General features: G+C 37.6%; 2 protein-coding genes across 9 annotated transcripts in view; one reads left to right on the top strand and one right to left on the bottom strand.

Annotated features, from left to right (window-relative positions):
* Positions 1–13377, top strand: part of PREPL (prolyl endopeptidase like) — a 34718-nt gene extending 21341 nt beyond the window's left edge. For all 3 annotated transcript variants that reach the window (XM_010967727.3, XM_010967726.3, XM_010967728.3), the window contains 6 exons: positions 2340–2515; positions 3680–3896; positions 8786–8935; positions 9315–9438; positions 10267–10340; positions 10723–13377. In XM_010967727.3, coding sequence (XP_010966029.1) covers positions 2340–2515; positions 3680–3896; positions 8786–8935; positions 9315–9438; positions 10267–10340; positions 10723–10812 — 831 coding nt within the window. In that variant the 3' untranslated portion in view covers positions 10813–13377. The remainder of the gene's footprint in view (positions 1–2339; positions 2516–3679; positions 3897–8785; positions 8936–9314; positions 9439–10266; positions 10341–10722) is intronic.
* The window catches only part of SLC3A1 (solute carrier family 3 member 1), a 60061-nt gene that overhangs the window by 12372 nt on the left and 27050 nt on the right, over positions 1–20639 (bottom strand). For 2 of the 6 annotated variants that reach the window (XR_012511932.1, XR_012511931.1), the window contains exons 8-11: positions 19324–19519; positions 16551–16718; positions 15298–15414; positions 9006–9118 (exon numbers count right to left, since the gene is read on the bottom strand). Coding sequence is in view for 2 of the 6 variants with exons in the window: in XM_010967725.3 (XP_010966027.2) it covers positions 11533–11973; positions 15298–15414; positions 16551–16718; positions 19324–19519 (922 nt within the window). In the remaining 4 variants the exon portion in view is untranslated. Of the gene's footprint in view, positions 1–4101; positions 4924–9005; positions 9119–11329; positions 11974–15297; positions 15415–16550; positions 16719–19323; positions 19520–20639 lie in introns of those variants that run through there. The other 4 variants (XM_010967725.3, XM_010967722.3, XR_012511930.1 and 1 more) reach the window with 3 other exon arrangements.

The following is a 20639-nucleotide window of genomic DNA, read 5'->3' as shown; positions in this document are numbered from 1 at the left end:
TGCATTTATTTTAACATGGATTAGAAAATTTATAACCAGGACATGAAGCCCTTGATTTCATGTGTTGTGTATATTTGAGTATTAAAAGTTAGTTTAAAGAAAAAATAATCAAAGTTCGTTTACAGTTATGGCAAAAATTATGAAGGTGGTAAGCAACTGACTAGAGTGAACAAGACTAATACAGTCCCTGCCCTTGTGGAGCTTAAATCTAGTGGAGAAGCTGCCAGATTTTGAAGAAATAATTACTAATGTGCTAATTGCTGCAAAAGAAGACGTACTGAGTACAAACATCTGGTAAATAGGGACCTTGCCTGGTCTGGAGAGACTGGGGACAGCTTCTCTGAGGAAGTAACATATCAGGTAAGACCTCTAAGATGATCAAGAGTTAAGCTAGAAAGGAGGAAGGGAGATTCTGTTCTGTGCAGAGGCTCTGAATTGAGGAAGAAATGGCGCATTCAAGAAGTGTAGGGGGAGGATATAGCTCAAGTGGTAGAGCGCCTGCTCAGCATGCACAAGATCCTGGGTTCAATCCCCAGTACCTCCTCTAAAAATAAATAAGTAAACCTAATTACCTCTGCCCCCCTGCCAAAAAATATAAATAAATAAATTTAAAAAAAAAAAAAGTGTAAAGGAGAATAGTGTGGCCAAAAGTGTAGACTAAAAGAGGGGAGATTGTCCAGCAGAGTAGGAGGTTGGGGAGGTAGTAAATAGAAAAGAAAATTTGTGCAAGAGAGGAACTAATATAAATGGTGGCCGTGAATTTAAGGGATTTTCAGACCTTAGCACATCATATATCAGATAATTTCACATGTGCTGACAAGAAATGAATTGAGACAAGCCTTTTTTACTTACGAGTTTTTTCTTTAAGGTCGTTTTCTTTTAATATCTTTAAGCAAAGATTATTTTTATATTACAAAAGCAATACATGCTTAAAAATATAGAAGGTATAAAGTTTAAATGACTATTCTTCAGTCCCATTTGCTGTACCTCATAGAATTAATCATTTTTAGTGTTATCGCCTTCCAGATTTTTTTTTTTGTCAACAAAATACATATGTTTAAGCTTTGTTTTATTTACAAACATGGGCTTTATACCAATCTACCAAAATGTTGTAATTATTATGCCCCAAATGGAAAGAACAGTGAAGCTAAGCTCTTGGAGAGCCAAGAGATCCTTTACATACTGCGGAAGAAGGGAAGCAACTGCCAAAGGGAAGCTGTGGTAACTTCACAGGGGTCTTTGCACTGCTGACCAACTCTAGGATTCAGGCCATCACGGGATTTGCTACATCCTTACCTCTTCCTTCTCCTAAATTTTCAACCAGCAAGTTTTTTCTCTGCTTATTCAACTGAAGTTGGGAAGGAGGCAGGAAGATAAAAACAACTAGATTATTTTATAGAAATTAATCTACATCATTTTATAAGAATGAATCTGAGAAGTGAAAATTCAGTTACACTGTCATAACAAGTTAAGCATAATAAAGAATGAGAAGAGTTCTTCCTTATTTGATAACACTCTAGTGCCCCAAAGTGAAGTTTTCAAAATGAGAATGAAAAAAAATAGGGAGAGTGGCCTGGTTATATTATTTTCCTTATGTAAACTGCTATTTCATTAGTTTCTGTAAGTGGAGTGAGAACCAACTTTTCTACCCTTTTTCTGTGGCAAGGAAGGTCAGAGGTAGTTCAGATTGTCTTAATTTTGTCTGTCCAGAGACTGCCTAGGTTCAGTCAATTGAATGTGAATTACGTTGGGGAATACTTACTTGCCCTAAAAATAATTTAGGTGTTAAAATTTATAGAACTTAAACCTCTTTTAAACATTTTTAAAATAAAGTTAAATAGGTCTTTGAAGAGGATGTGGGTGGGTGTTAGGTCAGTAAGAGATTTAAGGTTTTAATAGTTGAGAATTCTGACTATTGAGTGAAGAAAACTGAGTTGTTCAAACTTTTTTAGTTAGCACATATGTAACTATTCAAAGATGAGAAATGGCACTGTGTAGCCTGAGATATAGGAAGAATGCTATGCTAGTATATCTAACCTTGATAATAGGTATTTTGGCTTGTCCTGAAAGAAAACAATTTCAGTTATACAGAGTAGTGAAGAACTCTTTAAAATCACTTTACTGTCATGAAAATCTGCATTTAATAAGCTGTTTTCAAGCCAGAGTCTTGCTGCTCTATTCTAGTTACTAATTTAGGTTGGCAAAGTAGCTGAAAATTAAGGGTATGGATTTTTACAGACCATGACTCTTTTGTCTTAATTAAACAAGCAGCACGTAAAATTGGGAATAAAACTATTTCAAACGACTTCTTAGCACACATAGTAAATCTTCATTTCCAGGATGGAAAATTGGTGCCAATGACTGTTTTCCATAAAATGGATTCTGAAGACTTACAGAAGAAACCTCTCCTAGTACATGTATATGGAGCTTATGGAATGGATTTGAAAATGAATTTCAGGCCTGAAAGGCGGGTATTGGTGGATGATGGATGGATACTAGCATATTGTCATGTTCGGTGAGTCAACACATCTTACCTGGCATGTGAGTGCTGGAGCATTGTGACATGTACAGTATAACAGTATACTGGGGAGCAGAAGTTTATTTTCTCATTTGTATTGTTGAATTTGTGTATCCTTACACCTGTGCTGGTAGAACCTGATTCAGTAACAGATTAATTAATCCCAAAAGCAAATGAGTAGATTTTAGGATTTTACACCAGATTTTCAGGATTTTTAGAATAGATATACAAATCTCTGAACTTACTTACATTATTATTTCCATTTAATTCTCCTGACTTTAGGTTTTTCTAAAATAGCCTCTTAAGCTGGACTCCTTTTTTTCCACTCTAACTTCCATTTTATTTTAGCTGTTTTCAAGAAACAAATAGTGTTTCATGTTTCTGCTTCAAATTCTTCACCACTTCCCCGTTACCTCAGTAAAATCTAAATACCTCAGTATAGTTTTTAACCTCCTAATGATCTGGCTTATTTTCATAGTGGCATTTGTCATCACTCCCCAAACACGTCCTGTTCTCCAGCCACGCACATCCTACACTTTCAGCCTTACTACATCCTTTCAGATGACAGCCTCTTTCCCCTCTGTGCCCTTGCACGTGCTGTCTTGATGCCTTCCTGTTCTTTGTCCTTCTAGGAACTCACATTCTTCCTTCAAGACTCATTAAGCGTTCATGTTCCTGCCTCCTGTATTTACCCCTAACCTGACAGGTGGATGTTCTCTGGTCTCAGGTCATAGCAGTGACCACATTGCTTGGAAGCTCTTTACTTTTCCCACAGATTATCTCCAGGACAGAGGATTTTTGCTTATACATATTTTTAAAGCATATATTTAGCACAATGCCTGGGCAATAGTAAGCAGACACTCAAAGCATATTTGTTGAATCAGATTTTGATTGCCTATGTCAAGGGTTGGCAAACTTTTTCTCTGAACAACTAAATAGTAAACATTTTAGACTTTGCAAGCCAAATGTGGTCTCTGTTGCATATACCTGGTTGGTACTTTTTTCTCCCAACCTTTAAAAATGTAAAAATCCTTCTTAGCACTAGGGCCATACAAAAACTGGCTTCTGGGTAAATTTAGCCCATAGGCCGTAGTTTGCTGACCCTGACTTATATCGTGAATATTTCTTTAACACTAAAACTTTTTTGCCCTTTAATTTCAGGGGAGGTGGTGAATTAGGCCTCCAGTGGCACGCTGATGGCCGTCTAACTAAAAAACTCAATGGCCTTGCTGACTTAGAGGCTTGCATTAAGACGCTTCATGACCAAGGCTTTTCTCAGCCAAGTCTAACAACCCTGACTGCTTTCAGTGCTGGAGGGGTGCTTGTGGGAGCATTGTGTAATTCTAATCCAGAGCTGCTGAGAGCTGTGACTTTGGAGGTAAGTACTCTGTCTCCATTGTTTACAGAATAGGGAAGTGTGAAGCCATAGATGCTCTAAGAAAAAATTTCTGTTACAGTTTTTACCATAGCATAGGAGTATAACAAAGCTTGTACATTTTAAACACAGAATTATACCCCCAGGAGAACTTCCCTGACAGTGTTCTTTATTAATTTTTAAGAATTTCCACTGAAAGATATTAATGGCTATTCCTATTGATCATTTTTTATTTGTAAGAACATTCAGACTTGGAGGGAAAGAGACAAAGCATATATGACACACCAGATCCAGGAAGTCAGACAGAGCACACTGACTCTGGAATGTGTGAAATCCTTGGACGTTTACTGACCAACATTTCAGTCTTGGGTTTAGGAGCTCTCTATTTTCAGATCCTCCATTCTTATTAACAGTCTTTAGGGGTAGTACTTCTGTACTTTAATTGAAATATGAAGTTGTATTATAGCAGCTCATTTCCTCCATCATTCTCCTGCTTCCTGGCTAGTGTCAGGGAGGAAGAAATTTTCCTCTTCCCTTCTAGGTTCTTCTCGCTGGTCTAAGAATTAAGTTGACATGAGATAGATTTACAGGAGAAAAGTCAAGCAAGAGCGTAATAATATGTATACATGGTAAAGCCCCAGTAAAACTGAGTAACTCACCAAAAAGGCCGGAGTTCTCACCTTAAACACCATCTTCAGCTAAAGAAGACGTTGGGGTTTGATTTGGGACTTCACGGGATGGAAGGCAATTCACATGGAAATGGAAAGCAAGTGTTTGGTAAACAAACGTTTGCTGGTCTATGCAGAGACCTTGGGACACAAAGTGGACTCTGATCTCTGTCCCCCCACTATACCTAGCCCACATGCACTATCTGCCGATGGCTCTATTCCTCTATCTGAATTCTTCAGGCAGTTCAGGACAAGGTCAGAGTTTCTTCCTGAGTCTTTTGGGCCTTGATTGTTTTCAGCTTGAAATAATTTGGGGGCGGCAATTTTTGTTCTTCTACGGTAGATACTCTAGAAGACAGTCACTAGGATGGAGAGAATAAATTATTTTCAGGTTTTTTTATTTTGAGAGTGAGCGTTATACACTGTGTGCTTGTATTAAAGTAAATTAGTGTTAAATAATCCTGATCTGTAAATCTATTTTTAATAGAAAATTAAGTATATAAGGAAAAAATAAACCCTGTGCACAAAGATAATAATGGCAGAATTACAGTATAAAGAAAATGCAAATACCTTTGACTTCTAGAAATAACTTTGACTTGTCGAAATCAGAATGGAAATAGTAAGAGCTGTATGTGTAAGGACATTTATTTATCCCACATTGGCTTACAATAGTGAAGAACTGGATTTAACCTAAATATTCAACAATTAATTCAAAGTTTGCGGCACATTATGTCTAGTAAACCTGAGTCACATGGCTCCTCTCACTCTGAGGGGAAGCTGGGAAAGGGAACTGTCTGGCATGTATTACAGCACCTCCACAGTGAGAGGCAGTCTCTGTCTCATAAAGTTAGGGATACTCTAAAGGCAAAAAAGAACTAAGATGCTAGGCAGCCAAAAAGAATTACATTTGGACACTGTACTTACTTAATGTTGATACAAGAGAAAGTAGAATACATGGAAACAGATTATAAGGCAGCTGCCATTTTATTAAATGTTCTAACACTGGTTATAAGCCAGTGAGTGATTTTCTCTTCTTTCAACTAGGATATTTTCCAGATTTTCTTCAGTTAGCATTTATTATCTTTTTTTAATGTAAAGTGTCCAACTGAGTTTATTCATGTGTTGTTGAGATTTTATTTTTAATTTTTAATTGTGATAAGGTAACGTAAAATTTACCATCTTAACTCTTTTTAAGTTTAGAGTTGAGTAGTGTTTAGTACATTCACATTGTTTTCCAGCTAGTTTCCATAACTATTCATCTTGCAAAACTGAAACTCTGTACCCATTAAATAGCAACTCCCTAGTTCCCCTTCCCCCAACTCCTGGGAACCACCATTCTAGTTTCTGTCTCTATGAATTTGACTATTCTGAAGTACCTCCTATATAAATGGACTCATACAATACATGTTTTTTTGTAACTGGTTTATTTCACTTAGATAATGTCCTCAAGGTCCATTGTGTTATAGCATGTGTCAGAATTTCATACTTTTTAAGGCTGAATTTCATTGTTTCATTGTATTTATATATAATTTGCTTATCCATTCATCCATCAGTAAACACTTGATTTACTTCCACCTTTTGAATATTGTAAATAATGCTGCTACAAACAGAGATACTATAATCTTTAAGACCTTGCTTTCATTTCTTTGGGATATATACCTAGAAATAGAATTGCTAGATCATATGGTAATTCTAAGTTTAATTTTTTGAGAAACAACATACTATACCATTTACACCCCCACTGACAGTGCACAGGTGTTCCAGGTTCTCCACATCCTTGTCAACACTTGTTATTTTTTGTTTTTTAATAGCAGCCTAATGGATGTGAAGTGGCCACATTTATTACTTTTATATAAAATATATATATGTATAGGAAACCCTAAAGACTCCAACACAGAAACTACTAGAGCTGATAAACAAATTCAGCAAGGTAACAGAATACAAGACTAACATACATCTATCTCTTGCATTTCTATACACTTAACAGTGAAATACCAGAAGAGGAAAGTAAAAAAAAAAAAAAAAAAAAAGTTTTTAATTGCATTAAAAAAACTTAGGAATAAACCTGGCCAAGGAGCTGAAATATACACTGAGAACTATAAAACATTGATTAAGAAAATTAAAGATGATTTAAAGAAATGGAATATCTCATGCTCTTGGATTGGAAGAATTAATATTGTTAAAATTGACATATTACCCAAAGCAATATACAGATTTAATGCAATCCTTATCAAATTACCCAGGACATTTTTCACAGAACTAGAACAAATAATCTTAAAATTTATATGGAATCAGGAAAGACCCAGAATAGCCAAAGCAGTTCTGAAGAACAACAACAAGGCTGGAGGCATAAGCCTCCCAGACTTCAGACAATACTATAAAGCTACAGTAATCAAAACAGCGTGTTATTGGCACACAAAAAACAGACGTACATAGGTGGAACAGAATAGAGAGCCCAGAAATAAACCCACACACCTACAGTCAACTAATCTTTGATAAAGGAGGCAAGAATATACAATGGAGAAAAGACAGTCTCTTCAGCAAGAGGTGCTGGGAAAGCTGGACAGCCGCATGTAAATCAGTGAAGTTAGAACACTCCCTCACACCATATACAAAAATAAACTCAAACTGGCTTAAAGACTTAAACGTAAGACAAGACATAAGTCTCCTAGAAGAGAACACAGGCAAAACATTTCTCTGACATAAATTGTAACAGTGTTCTCCTAGGTCAGTCTACCAAGGCCATAGAAATAAAAGCAAAAATAAACAAATGGGACATAATTAAACATAAGCTTTTGCACAGCAAAAGAAACTATAAACAAAAAGATAACCTATGGATTGGGAGAAAATACATGAAAATGATGTGACCTACAGGCGCTTAACTTCCAAGGTACACACAGCTCATAACAACTTAATAACCAAAAAACAAACAATCCAAGTGAAGAAATGGGCAGAAGACCTAAATAGACATTTCTCCAAAGAAGACATACATATGGCCAATAGGCACATAAAAAGATGCTCAATATTGGTAATTATCAGAGAAATGCATATCAAAACTACAGTGAGGTATCACCCCCACCAAAATGGCCATAATCAAAAAGTCCACAAACAATAAGTGCTGGAGAGGGTGTGGAGAAAAGGGAACCCTCCTACACTGCTGGTGGGAATGTAGTTTGGTGTACCCACTATGGAAAACAGAACGGAGATTCCTTAAAAAAACTAAAAATAGACTTACCCTATGATCCAGCAGTCCCACTTGTGGGCATATACCTGGAGAAAACTCTAATTCAAAAAGATACATGCACCCCAGTGTTCACAGCAGCACCATGTACAATAGCCAAGACATGGAAACAACCTAAATGTCCATCGACAGATGATTGGATAAAGAAGTTGTGGTATATACGTAGAGTGGAATGCTGCTTAGTCATAAAAAAAAAATGAAATAAAATGCCACTTGCAGCATCATGGATGGACCTAGAGATCATCATACTAAGTGAGGTAAGTCAGAGAAAGGCAAATATGTGATACGACTTATACGTGGACTCTACAAAAAAATGACACAAATGAACTTATTTACAAAGCAGAAACAGACTCACAGACATAGAAAACAAACTTACAGTTACCCAAATGGGAAAGGAGGGGAGAGTAGTAGTTTGGAAGAAGTAGTAGCAGATACAAACTACTATATATAGGATAGATAAACAACAAGGTCCTACTGTATAGCACAGGGAACCATATTCAATAGCTTGTAATAACCTATAATGAAAAAGTATATATATATACTTTTATATATAATTGAATCACTAGGCTACACACCAGAAACTAACATAACATTGTACATCAACTATACTTCAGTAAAAATAAATAAATAAAAAATACAAACAGCATGATATGGTCAACTGAGTTTCTGCAAAAAATATATATATATACACACACACACACAGACATACACATATATGAATAAAAGACACAAAACTAAAAGCAAAAATTGTGAAACTAGAAAATAACCCTTATGCCATTTAAGGAGTTTGAATACCTTAAAAGCCAATTACATCACAGGCCCTGGTGATAGACTGGCTAATTAATCTGGCTCCTGGGAATGTGCATTCCTTCTTGAGCTTTATTCTCATGTCAGCATGTATATTCATAAAGTATAGTATTTTTCTAAAACTCATTTTACCAGCTTGTTAACTGAAGTTTAAATTCCTTTGGCTTTTTTTTCAGGCACCTTTCTTGGATGTTCTCAACACCATGATGGACACTACACTTCCTCTGACATTGGAAGAATTAGAAGAATGGGGGAATCCTTCATCTGATGAAAAACACAAGAACTACATCAAATGTTACTGTCCCTATCAAAATATTAAACCTCAGGTAGTGAAAGACAGCTTTGATAAACTACTGTCATGAAGTGATAAGAGAAAATAATCAAAAGAATATTTACCTGAGCTGAAGCAAGAATTCAGTTAAGATCTTAGATTGATTGTCCTTGTAGCACTCAAAACACCTTTCAGCCCCATCTCGGCTCGTACTCCATTAGATTAGATTAAGGTCTCACTATTCAAGAAAAGATGATTCCAGGTAACACATAGTCTAGAATTGTAATGCTATAAATCTCTCAAGAATATCAAATTAGAAAAAAACATCTAGCACAGAGAGAAAAAAATTGAAGGGAATTACCTTTTATAATCCGTAAGGTAGAAAGGGACCATGAGGAATAATACAGATTCTTTGTACATGTGTTTTCTTTCAGCATTATCCTTCGATCCACATAACAGCTTATGAAAATGACGAACGTGTACCTCTGAGAGGAATTGTAAGCTATACTGAGAAACTCAAGGAAGCCATCGCAGAGCATGCTAAGGACACTGGCGAAGGTAAGAAATGGACTATTGCCTTCAATGTACTGCTCAGAATAGTACATTTATGCTGCACACCAAATCATCTGCCCCTGATTTTAGACAAACCATTGTTTTGCCCATGTTGATTATGCAGTTGAAGCAAATGTAATAACTATAACTGCCTTGCCCCTTTTCAAAGGATGTTATTAGAATAAGATAGGCAAGGCACAAAGAAGAAGTAAATTGAAATATCAGACATAACGTGGAGGTATACTATCATGCAATCATTCATTCAGCAAAATTAATTGAGCCATTATTCTTGGGAACCTATAAAAAACAAATTCTGAAGTTTTTGCTCTGGAGCTTCAGTGCCCAAACTAGCTGCTTTAATTTTCTCTAGATCTTTCAATTTTATTAGACGAGAACTCTTACCTTCTTTCCTTACCAAGACATGCCAATACCTTCTGAGCTCAGAGTGGGAAGAACCCACAAACAAGTTTTCAAACATTTGCCCCTGTGTTCAGTTCCATGTCTCATCCTCACCCATTGCTGTAGTCGGTGTTTCAGGTCACAAGGCTCACAGATTCTTTACGACCTATTGGCTTCCTCCTAGGTTACAGCCTTCTCTGTGTGTCCCTACAGTCTCTTCCATCCCACTTCCTCAGCCTCTGGTCCTCCTGCTTTTCCTGTTTCAGAAATTTCTTTGCTGCTGCTTGCCCTCTTCCCTCTCTTTGTTGTTGGTGGTGGTTTATGCCTTTGTCCTTCACTATTATTTTAATAGAGTACTTGGAAGGAGAGGGGTGAAATGGGTGGGTCTCAATCGGCCCAAAACCTTCTAATCGTTTAATATGTTAACTCTTTCAGGCTATCAAGCCCCCAATATTACTTTAGATATTCAGCCTGGAGGCAATCATGTGATTGAGGATTCTCACAAAAAGGTATGTTATCAAGGCCCTCTAAGTTGACAAATCCCCAGGCAGTGATGTGTTATACTCAGCCTTTCAGTGGTCCCAGCAGGGTTCATGCCAGCTTCTTCACCAGCTGTCAGGTCTGTGGCTGAGACCCGACAGGGGAAGGAGGAATGCAGAGTCAATAAAAAGAAAAGTTTCTCTCTTGTACTTGATAAGTGAGTTCTCTTAGAGAAAGTAATTGATTCTTAATTTGGGGAGCCTTCTGCCTCTGTCCCAAATAACAAATACCCTTGCCATAAATTGCTGGCTTCCGGGTTGGGTGAAAATGGATGGACAAGGAGAGACTTGAACACTGGAGTTTTACCACAAAGGCCTTCTCTCTAGTTTTTTTTAAATGTGTTTCTTTTAGATTACAGCCCAAATTAAATTCCTGTATGAGGAACTTGGACTCGACAGCACCAGTGTTTTTGAGAATCTCAAGAAATATCTAAAATTCTGAAATGCTACATTCAGTGGGAACTGGAAACACTGAAATATTTCATAGTCGTATTGCCAGCTGTTTTAAGAAAAGTGAGTTTTTTAAGTTGGTAAATAATTTTTTTATATTTGCTTCTCCATCCAAATTTTGTTTAGTATCCAGCTCACTTATACTGTTGTCTCCATTGATGCACATGCCCCTTAACCTAGGAAAGTAGTTTTCAAATCATGCTCTGTAGGACATAGAGAAGGGAGTGAGAGGATTGGTGACAGCAGAAACTGCCCCCTTCCCCCATCAGAACAGCTTTGTTTTATTTACTACAATTTTCTTTGAATGGTTTACAAACCAAGGTTTTGCCTCGTTGCTAGTGAACATTTTTAGGTACTGTGGCAGTAAGTCATCATCCAGTTTCTGTACCTGCATTTTATGGAAGAAGATAACATTCTTAAAATTCATTAGATCTTTCTAATAATCGGGAGTCCTGAGGTGCTCAGTTCATCTCTGATGCTGTCTCAAAAAAGTTACAAGTTCCTGCAAGTGACAGTTTTCTTTAAACATTTTATTATTCTTGAAAAAACATTTGAGAACCTTTCCTAAAGCATTTACATTCAAGCTACAGAAATATCTAAGAATTAATGACTGTTCATAAAGTTTACCCGGCAGTCTGCAGTAACGTGAAGTTACTGCAAATGCTTAGAATAGAACAGAATGCCCACGTCTTCATCTCTTTCATAGAGGTGCCTAACACGAGTTGTACAGTATGTTGAGTGCACTGGAATAGCACGCCCGGTTGGAAACAAAACATCTGTCTCTGAAAGCTGTTTGGTGATGAAGGAGATTCTTCGTATTGTATTCAAGGATGAGTCCTTCTCCTTTGTCCAGTGTAATGGCATGTGTATCAATTTCACGGCCTTTGTAGGCAGAATTGGTACTTAACTTTATCCTCACTCTTGTGGGAATATTTGAAATCATTTCCTTTAGATTTAGCACTGATAATTCTCCAAAATTCAGAACCATGAGTAAGACTCTGTCTGTGCCGTCCAGCTCTCTTGTGTACACAACAGAGTGATTGTCACTCCTCAGGTAGCAAAACCAACCCCTGCTGAGGAGCAGCTCGTTGGCATGAAGCAAACTTAATTCTTGATATAACTTCAGTGCTGATCTGGGCTGAGTCTTTTGGACCTAATTTTTTTAAAAAGAGTATTAATAAATGTTTGATTCTAAGAGGTTTTTTTTAAAAAACATTTTTAGCATCAATTAAGGAATTAATTTCCCTAAAAAAAAAACTTGCTCCAATTCTGCCCCTTAAAGTAACTACCAAATTTTAAGTATTAATAAGTAGGTAAGAATAATTATATTTAACTACTAAATAGAGGCTGCAAATGCAGTTTCACCATATCTGGGAGTCGTTGCTGTGTGCACAGTTTTCCACTGCATCTTGGCCGAATTTGACTCCACTTTAGGAACCCCCCAAAAATGTTCATGTCTAAGTTAATGGATGTTTAGCTTGCCCAAATAAAGTCTCTTTATGCTGTACTGTATTATAGAAAAGCAGCCACCATGGCCATGGACTCTGAGAACTGGTGAATTGGGGCTTTTCTGTTCTCTTGTAAAATAATGTGTAGGTTGGTGTAACTTCAGCAGGTATCTATTTCTTGCATAGCTAACTGTGAACAGAAAATTAGAAAAAGAATGCAAAAGCAAAATGCAGCCAACAGTGAATGTTAAAGATTGTACTTTTTTTAACCATAAAAGTGACATATGTTCATTAAATAGCAGCTACATAAAACATATAATCTAATACTGCTTTTTTTCCTTTAACATTTCAAGCATCTCTGTTACTATATGAAATGTCATGTTAATGGCAGAATAATACTCTATTGAATGGTTATACCATACTTAACCATTCCCTTTCATTTTGACATTTGAGTTTCTAATATGCTTCCCTCATATTTGGATTATTTACTTAGGATATAAATATCAGAAAGACAAACCCTATGTCAAAGAGTATGGATACTTGACACATAATGCCAAATTTGTCTTCATAAAAGCTGTTGCCAAATCAGTGAGATTCATTTCATTGTACTCCAGCCAGCCGTGTTGACTTCAGTGGTAGTAGTGGTTGTTGGGGGGCAGGTGTCTGATGTGTGGTGTTTAATGACTAATAAATGTCTGAAAAAATACTCTGTGTTTATCAGGTACAAAGGTATTTATGGTACATGTATATGGTATATGACTTGTCATACTATTAACATTTTCTATAGTCTTTAGATAATGCATGAAAAAGCATAGTTCAGTGCCACTCACAGAAGAAGTGCCAAGTAAGTGTTAACTATTATTTTTGTCTACTTGGTTTACCACTTTCTAGAAGTATGTTGAAGTGTCTCTCTGTCATTGTGGATTTATCTGTTTCTCTATGGATTTCTCAGAGTACTTGTTTTATATAATTTGAACCTATTGTTAGATGCACAGATTTATGATTTGTAGTGGAGTGTTCTTTTATCAATTTTTCAAAATTGCCTTTGTCTCATAATGCTTTTCATATTGAATTCTATTTTGTCTGTTATTAAATATTTCCACACCTGCTTTTTGTAACTTATTTTTTTAAATAGAAAGTGCATGCAGAGAATATAAAATTCAGTTATAAGAAGAATAGATAAATAAAACAGTTTTCTTCAGCACCATCCCCTAGCTTCCCATTTTCTCTCCCAGGGGTGTTTATAAAATCTTTCATTTTATAAATTATATGAAATGATACATTCTGTGCCTATGCAAACATATGTAGACACATTTTCTTTCTTTACACAAATAGTGGCATGTTACCATTCTGTATTCTGTTTTTTTGAATTATTTAGTACATGTTAGAGATGGTGTCATATCAATGCACAGAGAATTCTGTCCTTTTTAAAAGAGAGTCAAGGGGCCACATAAAACAACAGTCTGTCAGGGAGGAGTCAGTTTTACTAATAGTGAAGTCTTACATTTGTTATATTTGCTTTGCTTTCTTACAGTGTTTTGTTAGGAATGGTCTCGTTCTTTCCTGGTCTTAATTTTTCTCAAATGTAGTGTGATTCATTTTGCATTTGGTACTCCTTGTTTGCCTGTCTTTGGCTGCCTGCCTCTAGTAACTGTGAGAAGCCAAGTTGGAGGTAGGTTTGGTTTGTCTTTGGGGTGTAGGGTTCTTTTCTTGCTTAATGGTGATAAGCTACCTAGGGTCCTGCCCTCCTCTTCTGGCCTCTGAACTGAGAAGTACAAGCTCTTGTTCTGAGAGCTTGAGTTAGGTTTTCTCCTTTTCTTTCTTATGCTGTGCTTGTAGAAGTTTAACACCATTTCGAGCTTTTCTCTCCTCATTTAGCACGAGCATGATCACCAAACAGGCCCTGGGTTTTCCCCTCGGGCAGGTGCTACGGCAGCCAGTCGCGGCAGCTGAGGGACATTCCTGCGGGGCTCTCACCTGTGCTGTTAGTGCCGTTTTCTCCTGTGTACTGCAGACTGCTTTCTAGGCAACCTTATTTTTCTGTCTTCTAGAAATTACTTAAATTCTCACCTGATTCTAGGCTGTTATGGATGTATTTTACTAAAATAGCATTGCTGAGACTTTTGATTATTTGATTGATTTAGCATCCCTCCAAGAATTACTGTGGGTCTTTCTAAAGACTTGACTAATCTGACAGAAAAAATATTTTTTTTATTTTAGTTTGCATTTACATTTTTCCATCTTTGCTGGTATACGTTTTTATGTAGGATTTCTTACCTATTGGATTCAAATTGGCCTATGGGAATATTTTGGACATTTGGACATAAATGAAAATCAGTAAGTGCACTTAATCCAAAACACAATTTTTGTGTTTCAAGGACCTACAAATATATAAAACAAAGCTATCCTTGGGGTGCCTGAAGTAGGGAGTTGTGGGAACAGGAGGGTTAGCTTGAACTTCTGTATCAGAATAATCTGCGGAGCATCTAGTAGATGGGGCTAAAACTTTTAAGTATCCTCATGTAATGCCAATAATTTATCTTCCCCTTAAGTAGTTTAGATTGTGTTTTCCACACCTGAAACTCACTTGAAGCCATTTCACATTTTTCTGGTATAAGGAAATGTAGTGGAATTAGTGTGTTCCTGTTTAGGAAATTTGTTAAGCCGAATTCGGCAAACCTGATCACCATGAGAACAGAAAATACTATAAGCAAAAGCTGAACGGTGCACTTTTCCAGAACAGCTACTTTTGGGGATTATTCATGTCATCAGTTTCTGTAGGTAAGCAGCCTTGCTCTCAAGTCCACATTAGCCTAGATTGATTATACCAGCTCTTCCGTACCTGTTTGTATTTTCACAAAAACATGACTTGCAAACTCCTTAAAAATGAAGACTGCAAGAGACATCTATGTGATTGATTTAAAGAGCATAAGTTAAGGTTTTAGGCAACTCAGGGTGAGTATATATTGTCAGCAGCAGAAGCTCATTTCTGTTCCTGGAGCAGCAATGAAATGTTCATTGATACTTACATCTACATTCACAGTGTGGTAGTCTGAACTGGTGGGTAACCAGGTGTGACTACCTTCAGAAAAACCAGCATTTGAGCTGTTGTCCCACTGCATTGGTGACTTTGAGAGAAGTGTATCCTGTTTCAAAAGGCCATAAAGAAAAAACAGTGATCTGGTTATTAAAAGAAATGCAGGGGAGTAAGGTATAGCTCAGTGGTAGAGTACCTGCCTAGCATGCAGGAGGTTCTGGGTTCAATCCCCAATACCTCCATTTAAAAAAAAATGAAAAAAAAAAAAACAAAAAACACCTAATTACCTCCCCACGCCAAAAAAAAAAAAAAAAAAAAAGAAATGTAATTTGGCCGTGACTGACTGCATAATTATTTAATTCCCTGTATTTCTCAGCTAGTGCTCATTCATAATGCAAAGGCCTTAACACTCAGTACATAAACCAATTTTACACTTTCAATAGGAAAATAGTTCATGACATCTTGAGTGTGAATAAGCTGTACTAACTAAACATTGATACATGCTTGGAATCTTTCCTGCTTTTCCCTAAAAATGAGTAACACAGGATTTCAAAATGTGCCACTTACAAACTCATCATACTGTGATAGTGGTGATGGTGAATTCAAGGATGCAGCCATGTATACTGAGTCTAGATTCTGTCCTCTTACCCAGCCTGGTTATTGCATGAGTGCTCACACAAATTCAGGAGCTATAGACAAGGTTTCACTTCAGCCGAATATTAAGGAAATTGGATCTCATACAATTGAAAGCTAACCATACAAACTACAGGTTTAAGATCTCATTCTTCTGCCCAGGAGCACAGTTGGTGATCTGTAGCTTCAAACAAAAAATTTAAACCTCTCAGGCCTAACCCTGTACATTACATTTGTTAAATAAAAGGAAGAATTTTGTGCTGTGGTCAGACAAGATCTAGCAATACAGACAAGCACTACAAGAAATGTTCCTAACTCTGTGTTCCGGGTAGACGGGAATGAATAATACTCCAAACTCAAAACATGGCTTCTCAAATTTTAGTGTACCTAAGAATTAGTTGGAAAACGTGTTTAAAATGCAGTTGTGTGGCTCAGGAAACAGCATTTTTAACAAGCCCCCCAATCAAGAAAGCTGAAAATTCTCCATATCAAACAGTAATAAATAAAAGCTAGTACTCATGATTTTCAGCAGTAGACTAGAAATAGTAAATTCTCTGATTTGGCAAAAAATGAGGATTTGATATGGTGTGTGGTTAAGTTATATTAACTTACAGCATCGTAGGTTTCATTGAGATTTGTGGCTAAAAGATTTCTCATTCCTATTTCTTCTCCGTAGTAAGTTATGGGAGTTCCAGGCAGAGTGAAAATGAGCATGTGCATGATGTTGACATATTTCTCCCCAAGACGAGAAGTCAGCCGGGCATTGTCTGGTCCACCAATCTGAAAGGCAGGTCCTTTTTTAAAAACATAACTCTGTACATAGTTTTCTGGAAGGTTTGCCCCATTTCACAAGAAGTTCACCAGGCAGAGAAACATGGTTAGCCATGGGTACCTTGGACTCAGCAAGCCTGAACTTCAGTCCTAACCATGCTCTTTGCTTTATAATTGACCAATTGACTGTCTTGGCTATTATACTGAAGAAAATGGTGGTAACAGTTTACTTCACAATGACATTGCAAATAGGATGAAATTTATGAGGGTGCATATTAATATTTCACACATTTGGATAAAGAAAGACTCTTGACAGGAAAGAAAGCAAAAGTGTTTTACCCAAGAAGGGAACAGGTAGAGGGGAAGGGGTGGGAGAAATACTTCTAATGTGTCCCTTTGTGTGTGTGTGTGTGTGTCACTTTTCAAAACAAATTTTAAGTTAAAAGATAAATCACTTGTAAAAATACATTTAGAGTCCAAGAAGAAATTTTGTAAAGGGTTTTCTATTTTTAAATACAGTTCTCTGTTAAATGTTCTAATTTTGTATTTTAACATTTAGTCCTTAGTTAACAGTTTATTTAAATCCCCTGACAGACCTTTCCATGTTCCCCGGCTGTTTAACGGGACTGGCACACCCATGGTTTAGTCTGTTTACCCCTCCACTGCAGAGCTGCCAGGTGTTACCTCCGTCTTACAAATGATGAAACAAGCGCAGTTTATTCAGGTCAAGGTTATGAGGCAGAACTAGCCTTTGAACTTAAGTCTGAGAATACGAACTTGGTTGTTAGAATTCAGGAAAAGGGAGGTTGTTTTTATTTTCCTTTAGATCTACTAAAAATATCTTTACAATTATGTTTTTACAGACCATTGTAAAGTATTTTTCTATTTTTATGGCCAGAAAATTAGGTCAAACTTTGCCACTGTTTATTCTTTTCATTATCTCAAAAGCATCTGACAAGAAACCCTTCTGGACCTAGAGCACTTTGCTTTTTCAGAACTGAAATCAAGATCACCAGTGGACAGAGATCAGGGCCCTTCATAGTCTGAGAGAGGTCCAGTACCTGTGACACATTCAATATATTAAATATATGGGTAAAAAAAGTGCTAAAAAGTATATTATAAAGTTTGTGATACAGGGGTTACTTCCTGAGTGGGTGGAGTAAGCACCTCCAAAAGTGTCTTCCACAAAAGCAAGGAGAACACTGGCAAAAACCAAAAATCCACCTTAAAACTCTGGGAATTGAAAGTTGACAACCATCCAAGGAGTAGTTAAGAAAAAACAGCTGCATCTTGTAAGGACAGCAAGCTTTGTGTCATTTTAAGTGGCCCTAATCTTATGCTTCTCCCCCTCAGATCCTCAGTAACCCTGAAAACCAACAGTAGGTGTGAAAACCAGCAGCCTAGAAACCACTGGAGGACGAACAGGTTTAGAGTTCACCAAGCGCTCCATCTCTAGAGAACTGTCACATTTGACCTCTCTAGCAGCTTACTTTGGGTTGGATTTTTTTATCTGATCTGACTCAGAGCTGACTGAGTAGCTAGTCCTGTCCCCAAGGCATTTGCCAAAAATCTGCAGTAATTGATTATCGTCACACCTGCTTAAAGTGGGATTACCAACGGGCTGAACAGATTGACCAAGAAATTTACAAGCTGGGGAATGAGATGACCTTAAAGGACTTTGAAAGACTCGGACATCCCTGGAATTTAGAAGCCTACACACACACATGCAGGGCTGTGCAGGTGCCCAGAGAAGGCTCTGCCCTCTCACCTCTGGCTAACCCTGAAGCTCTGTGCAAGCAGAAAGTGAAGCTCAGAGTCATACGCTGCCTGCCAGAGTGCTGAAAGCATGCCCCCTACACACAGCCCCTCAGCAAAGGCTGGAACACCTAACTGGTTCAAGGCATTTAAGGAATCTTTCTAGCCATTATGCTGACCAAGCAGAAACATCAGTGGCCACACACAACAAATAACACAGATTTAATAGAATTAATCCAAGAAAGTCACTAAAGAGACAAGCAGAAACAACCACCACTGGAGAGGGGAGAATGTGATTTCCAGAACGTCTACACTTACTATTTTAAAGCACCCAGTGTTAAACAAAAAAGAATACAAGACATTCAAAGAAACGGGAAAGTATGGCCCATGCAGAGGGGGAGAGCAAGAGAACGGAAAACTTGGCTAAGGAAGCCCAAACACTGGACTGAGTGGATGACTTAAGTCAACTGTACACGTGTTCAAAAACCTAAACTAAATCTACAGAATTCTTTAAAAATACGAGAATAACCAACATCTTATCTAGTAGATACTATCTATAAAGAGAAATTATAAAAGCCAAATAGAAATGTCAGAGTTGAAAATTACAAAAACTAAAATGAAAAAGTCACGAGAGGGGCCTAACAGATGTGAACTGTTGAGGAAGTGGCAAATAAGGCAGATCAGTTGAGATTATCTTCTGAGAACCAGAAGGAAAAGAATGACAGGAACTGGTCAGGAGCTGGGACGGTTCACCACACAATCACAGAATAAGGGAAGAGTGAAGGTCACTTACTGACAGGTGTACCCCTTGTTTCAGAGGTGACTTTTCCGCAAGCGTAAGCTGGGCATAAGGACTTACCATCCAGTTAGGCCACTTTCCTTCTGGCATGTTTTCCATCCAGGATGTGATAACCTCAAACACTCTGTTCCCAGAAGGGGTGTCTAGCTTACTGAGGTAACTGTTCAAGGGAAAGTTGGCTTCCTGGATAAAAGGCAAGCCGTAGTACATCATGGTCTTGGCAACGCTCTCTCCATGGGCTTCCGTCCCCAGGAACCTGTAAGAATTGGCAGGTGTAGCACCTTCAGGGTCTGTCAGGAGACTGGGAGAGCGCTCTGCAGCTGCTCACATCGAACAGACAGGATGTCGGGGGTAAGTGCACACTATGACCGTATCAGGCTAGGGCTCACTGGGATGTGCACTCAAGCCGGATGACCAAGAAATGGCACGCTGGGTCACTTGGCAATTTCTCATCATAATAAACCCAAACACTAGCCTATACCAGGCACTGCTGTCTAAAAGTTAAGAAACACATTTATTTGGATCTCAGTCAATACTGTCCTTTTCTTTCTAAAACTGATTGAAACTCGTTAACTTCCAGGAAGACATTCTTTAGCAATTATCACTCCATCTAGACTGTACAGTATATGTCTGTATATAAGGTAAGGAGGGAGGTTCCCCAAAAACTTCCCCTTGTAGTGAAATCCCTGTAAAGTCTCATTTTATTACTGGAGTGCACTCTCGATTGTTGAAAACCACTCTTTGAGGAAGACACATTTGCCTGAAATGACCCACATCAATGCTAGCTTTAGCTGTTTGAGGTGTTATGTTAATGGATAAGTACATAGTATCTGGAGCTCAGGTGTTTCAGTTCCATCCTGTCTCTGCCATTATTATGTGACCATTACCTACATGGTCAAAGTGTCAGTTTTCTCGTCTGTAAAATGGGCACAATGATACAAGGACCCACTTTAAGGAGAAGAAACTTCTTTAAATCCTTTTCTGTTGATTCTATTGGGTGATCTATGTAAACATGGTAAGAATTAAGTTGACTGAGTGTTTATTATGTGCCAGGCACTTCTTTAAGTGCTTCACAGACATTATCTCATGTAATCTCACGATAGTCTTATAGGGGTAGCCCTATCACCTTTTCTTAACATTTTTCTTGGGGTAGGGGAGGTACTTAGGTTTATTTATTTTTTAAGTGGAAGTACAGGGGATTAAACCCAGGACTTCATGAGTGCTAAGCACGCACTTTACCACTGAACTATACCCTCCCCTCATCACCTTTTAATTGATGAGAAAGCTGAGACTTAGGTTAACTAACCAGTCCAAGGTCACAGGAATCCACCTTAAGTTCATCTGATACCAAAGATGCTCCTCACTATCATGATGTA

This window comes from Camelus bactrianus, chromosome 15 (genome assembly GCF_048773025.1).
Source record: "Camelus bactrianus isolate YW-2024 breed Bactrian camel chromosome 15, ASM4877302v1, whole genome shotgun sequence".
NCBI lineage: Eukaryota > Metazoa > Chordata > Mammalia > Artiodactyla > Camelidae > Camelus > Camelus bactrianus.
The sequence above is the reverse complement of the archived record's forward strand: the minus strand, read 5'-3'. Positions and strand labels throughout refer to the sequence as shown.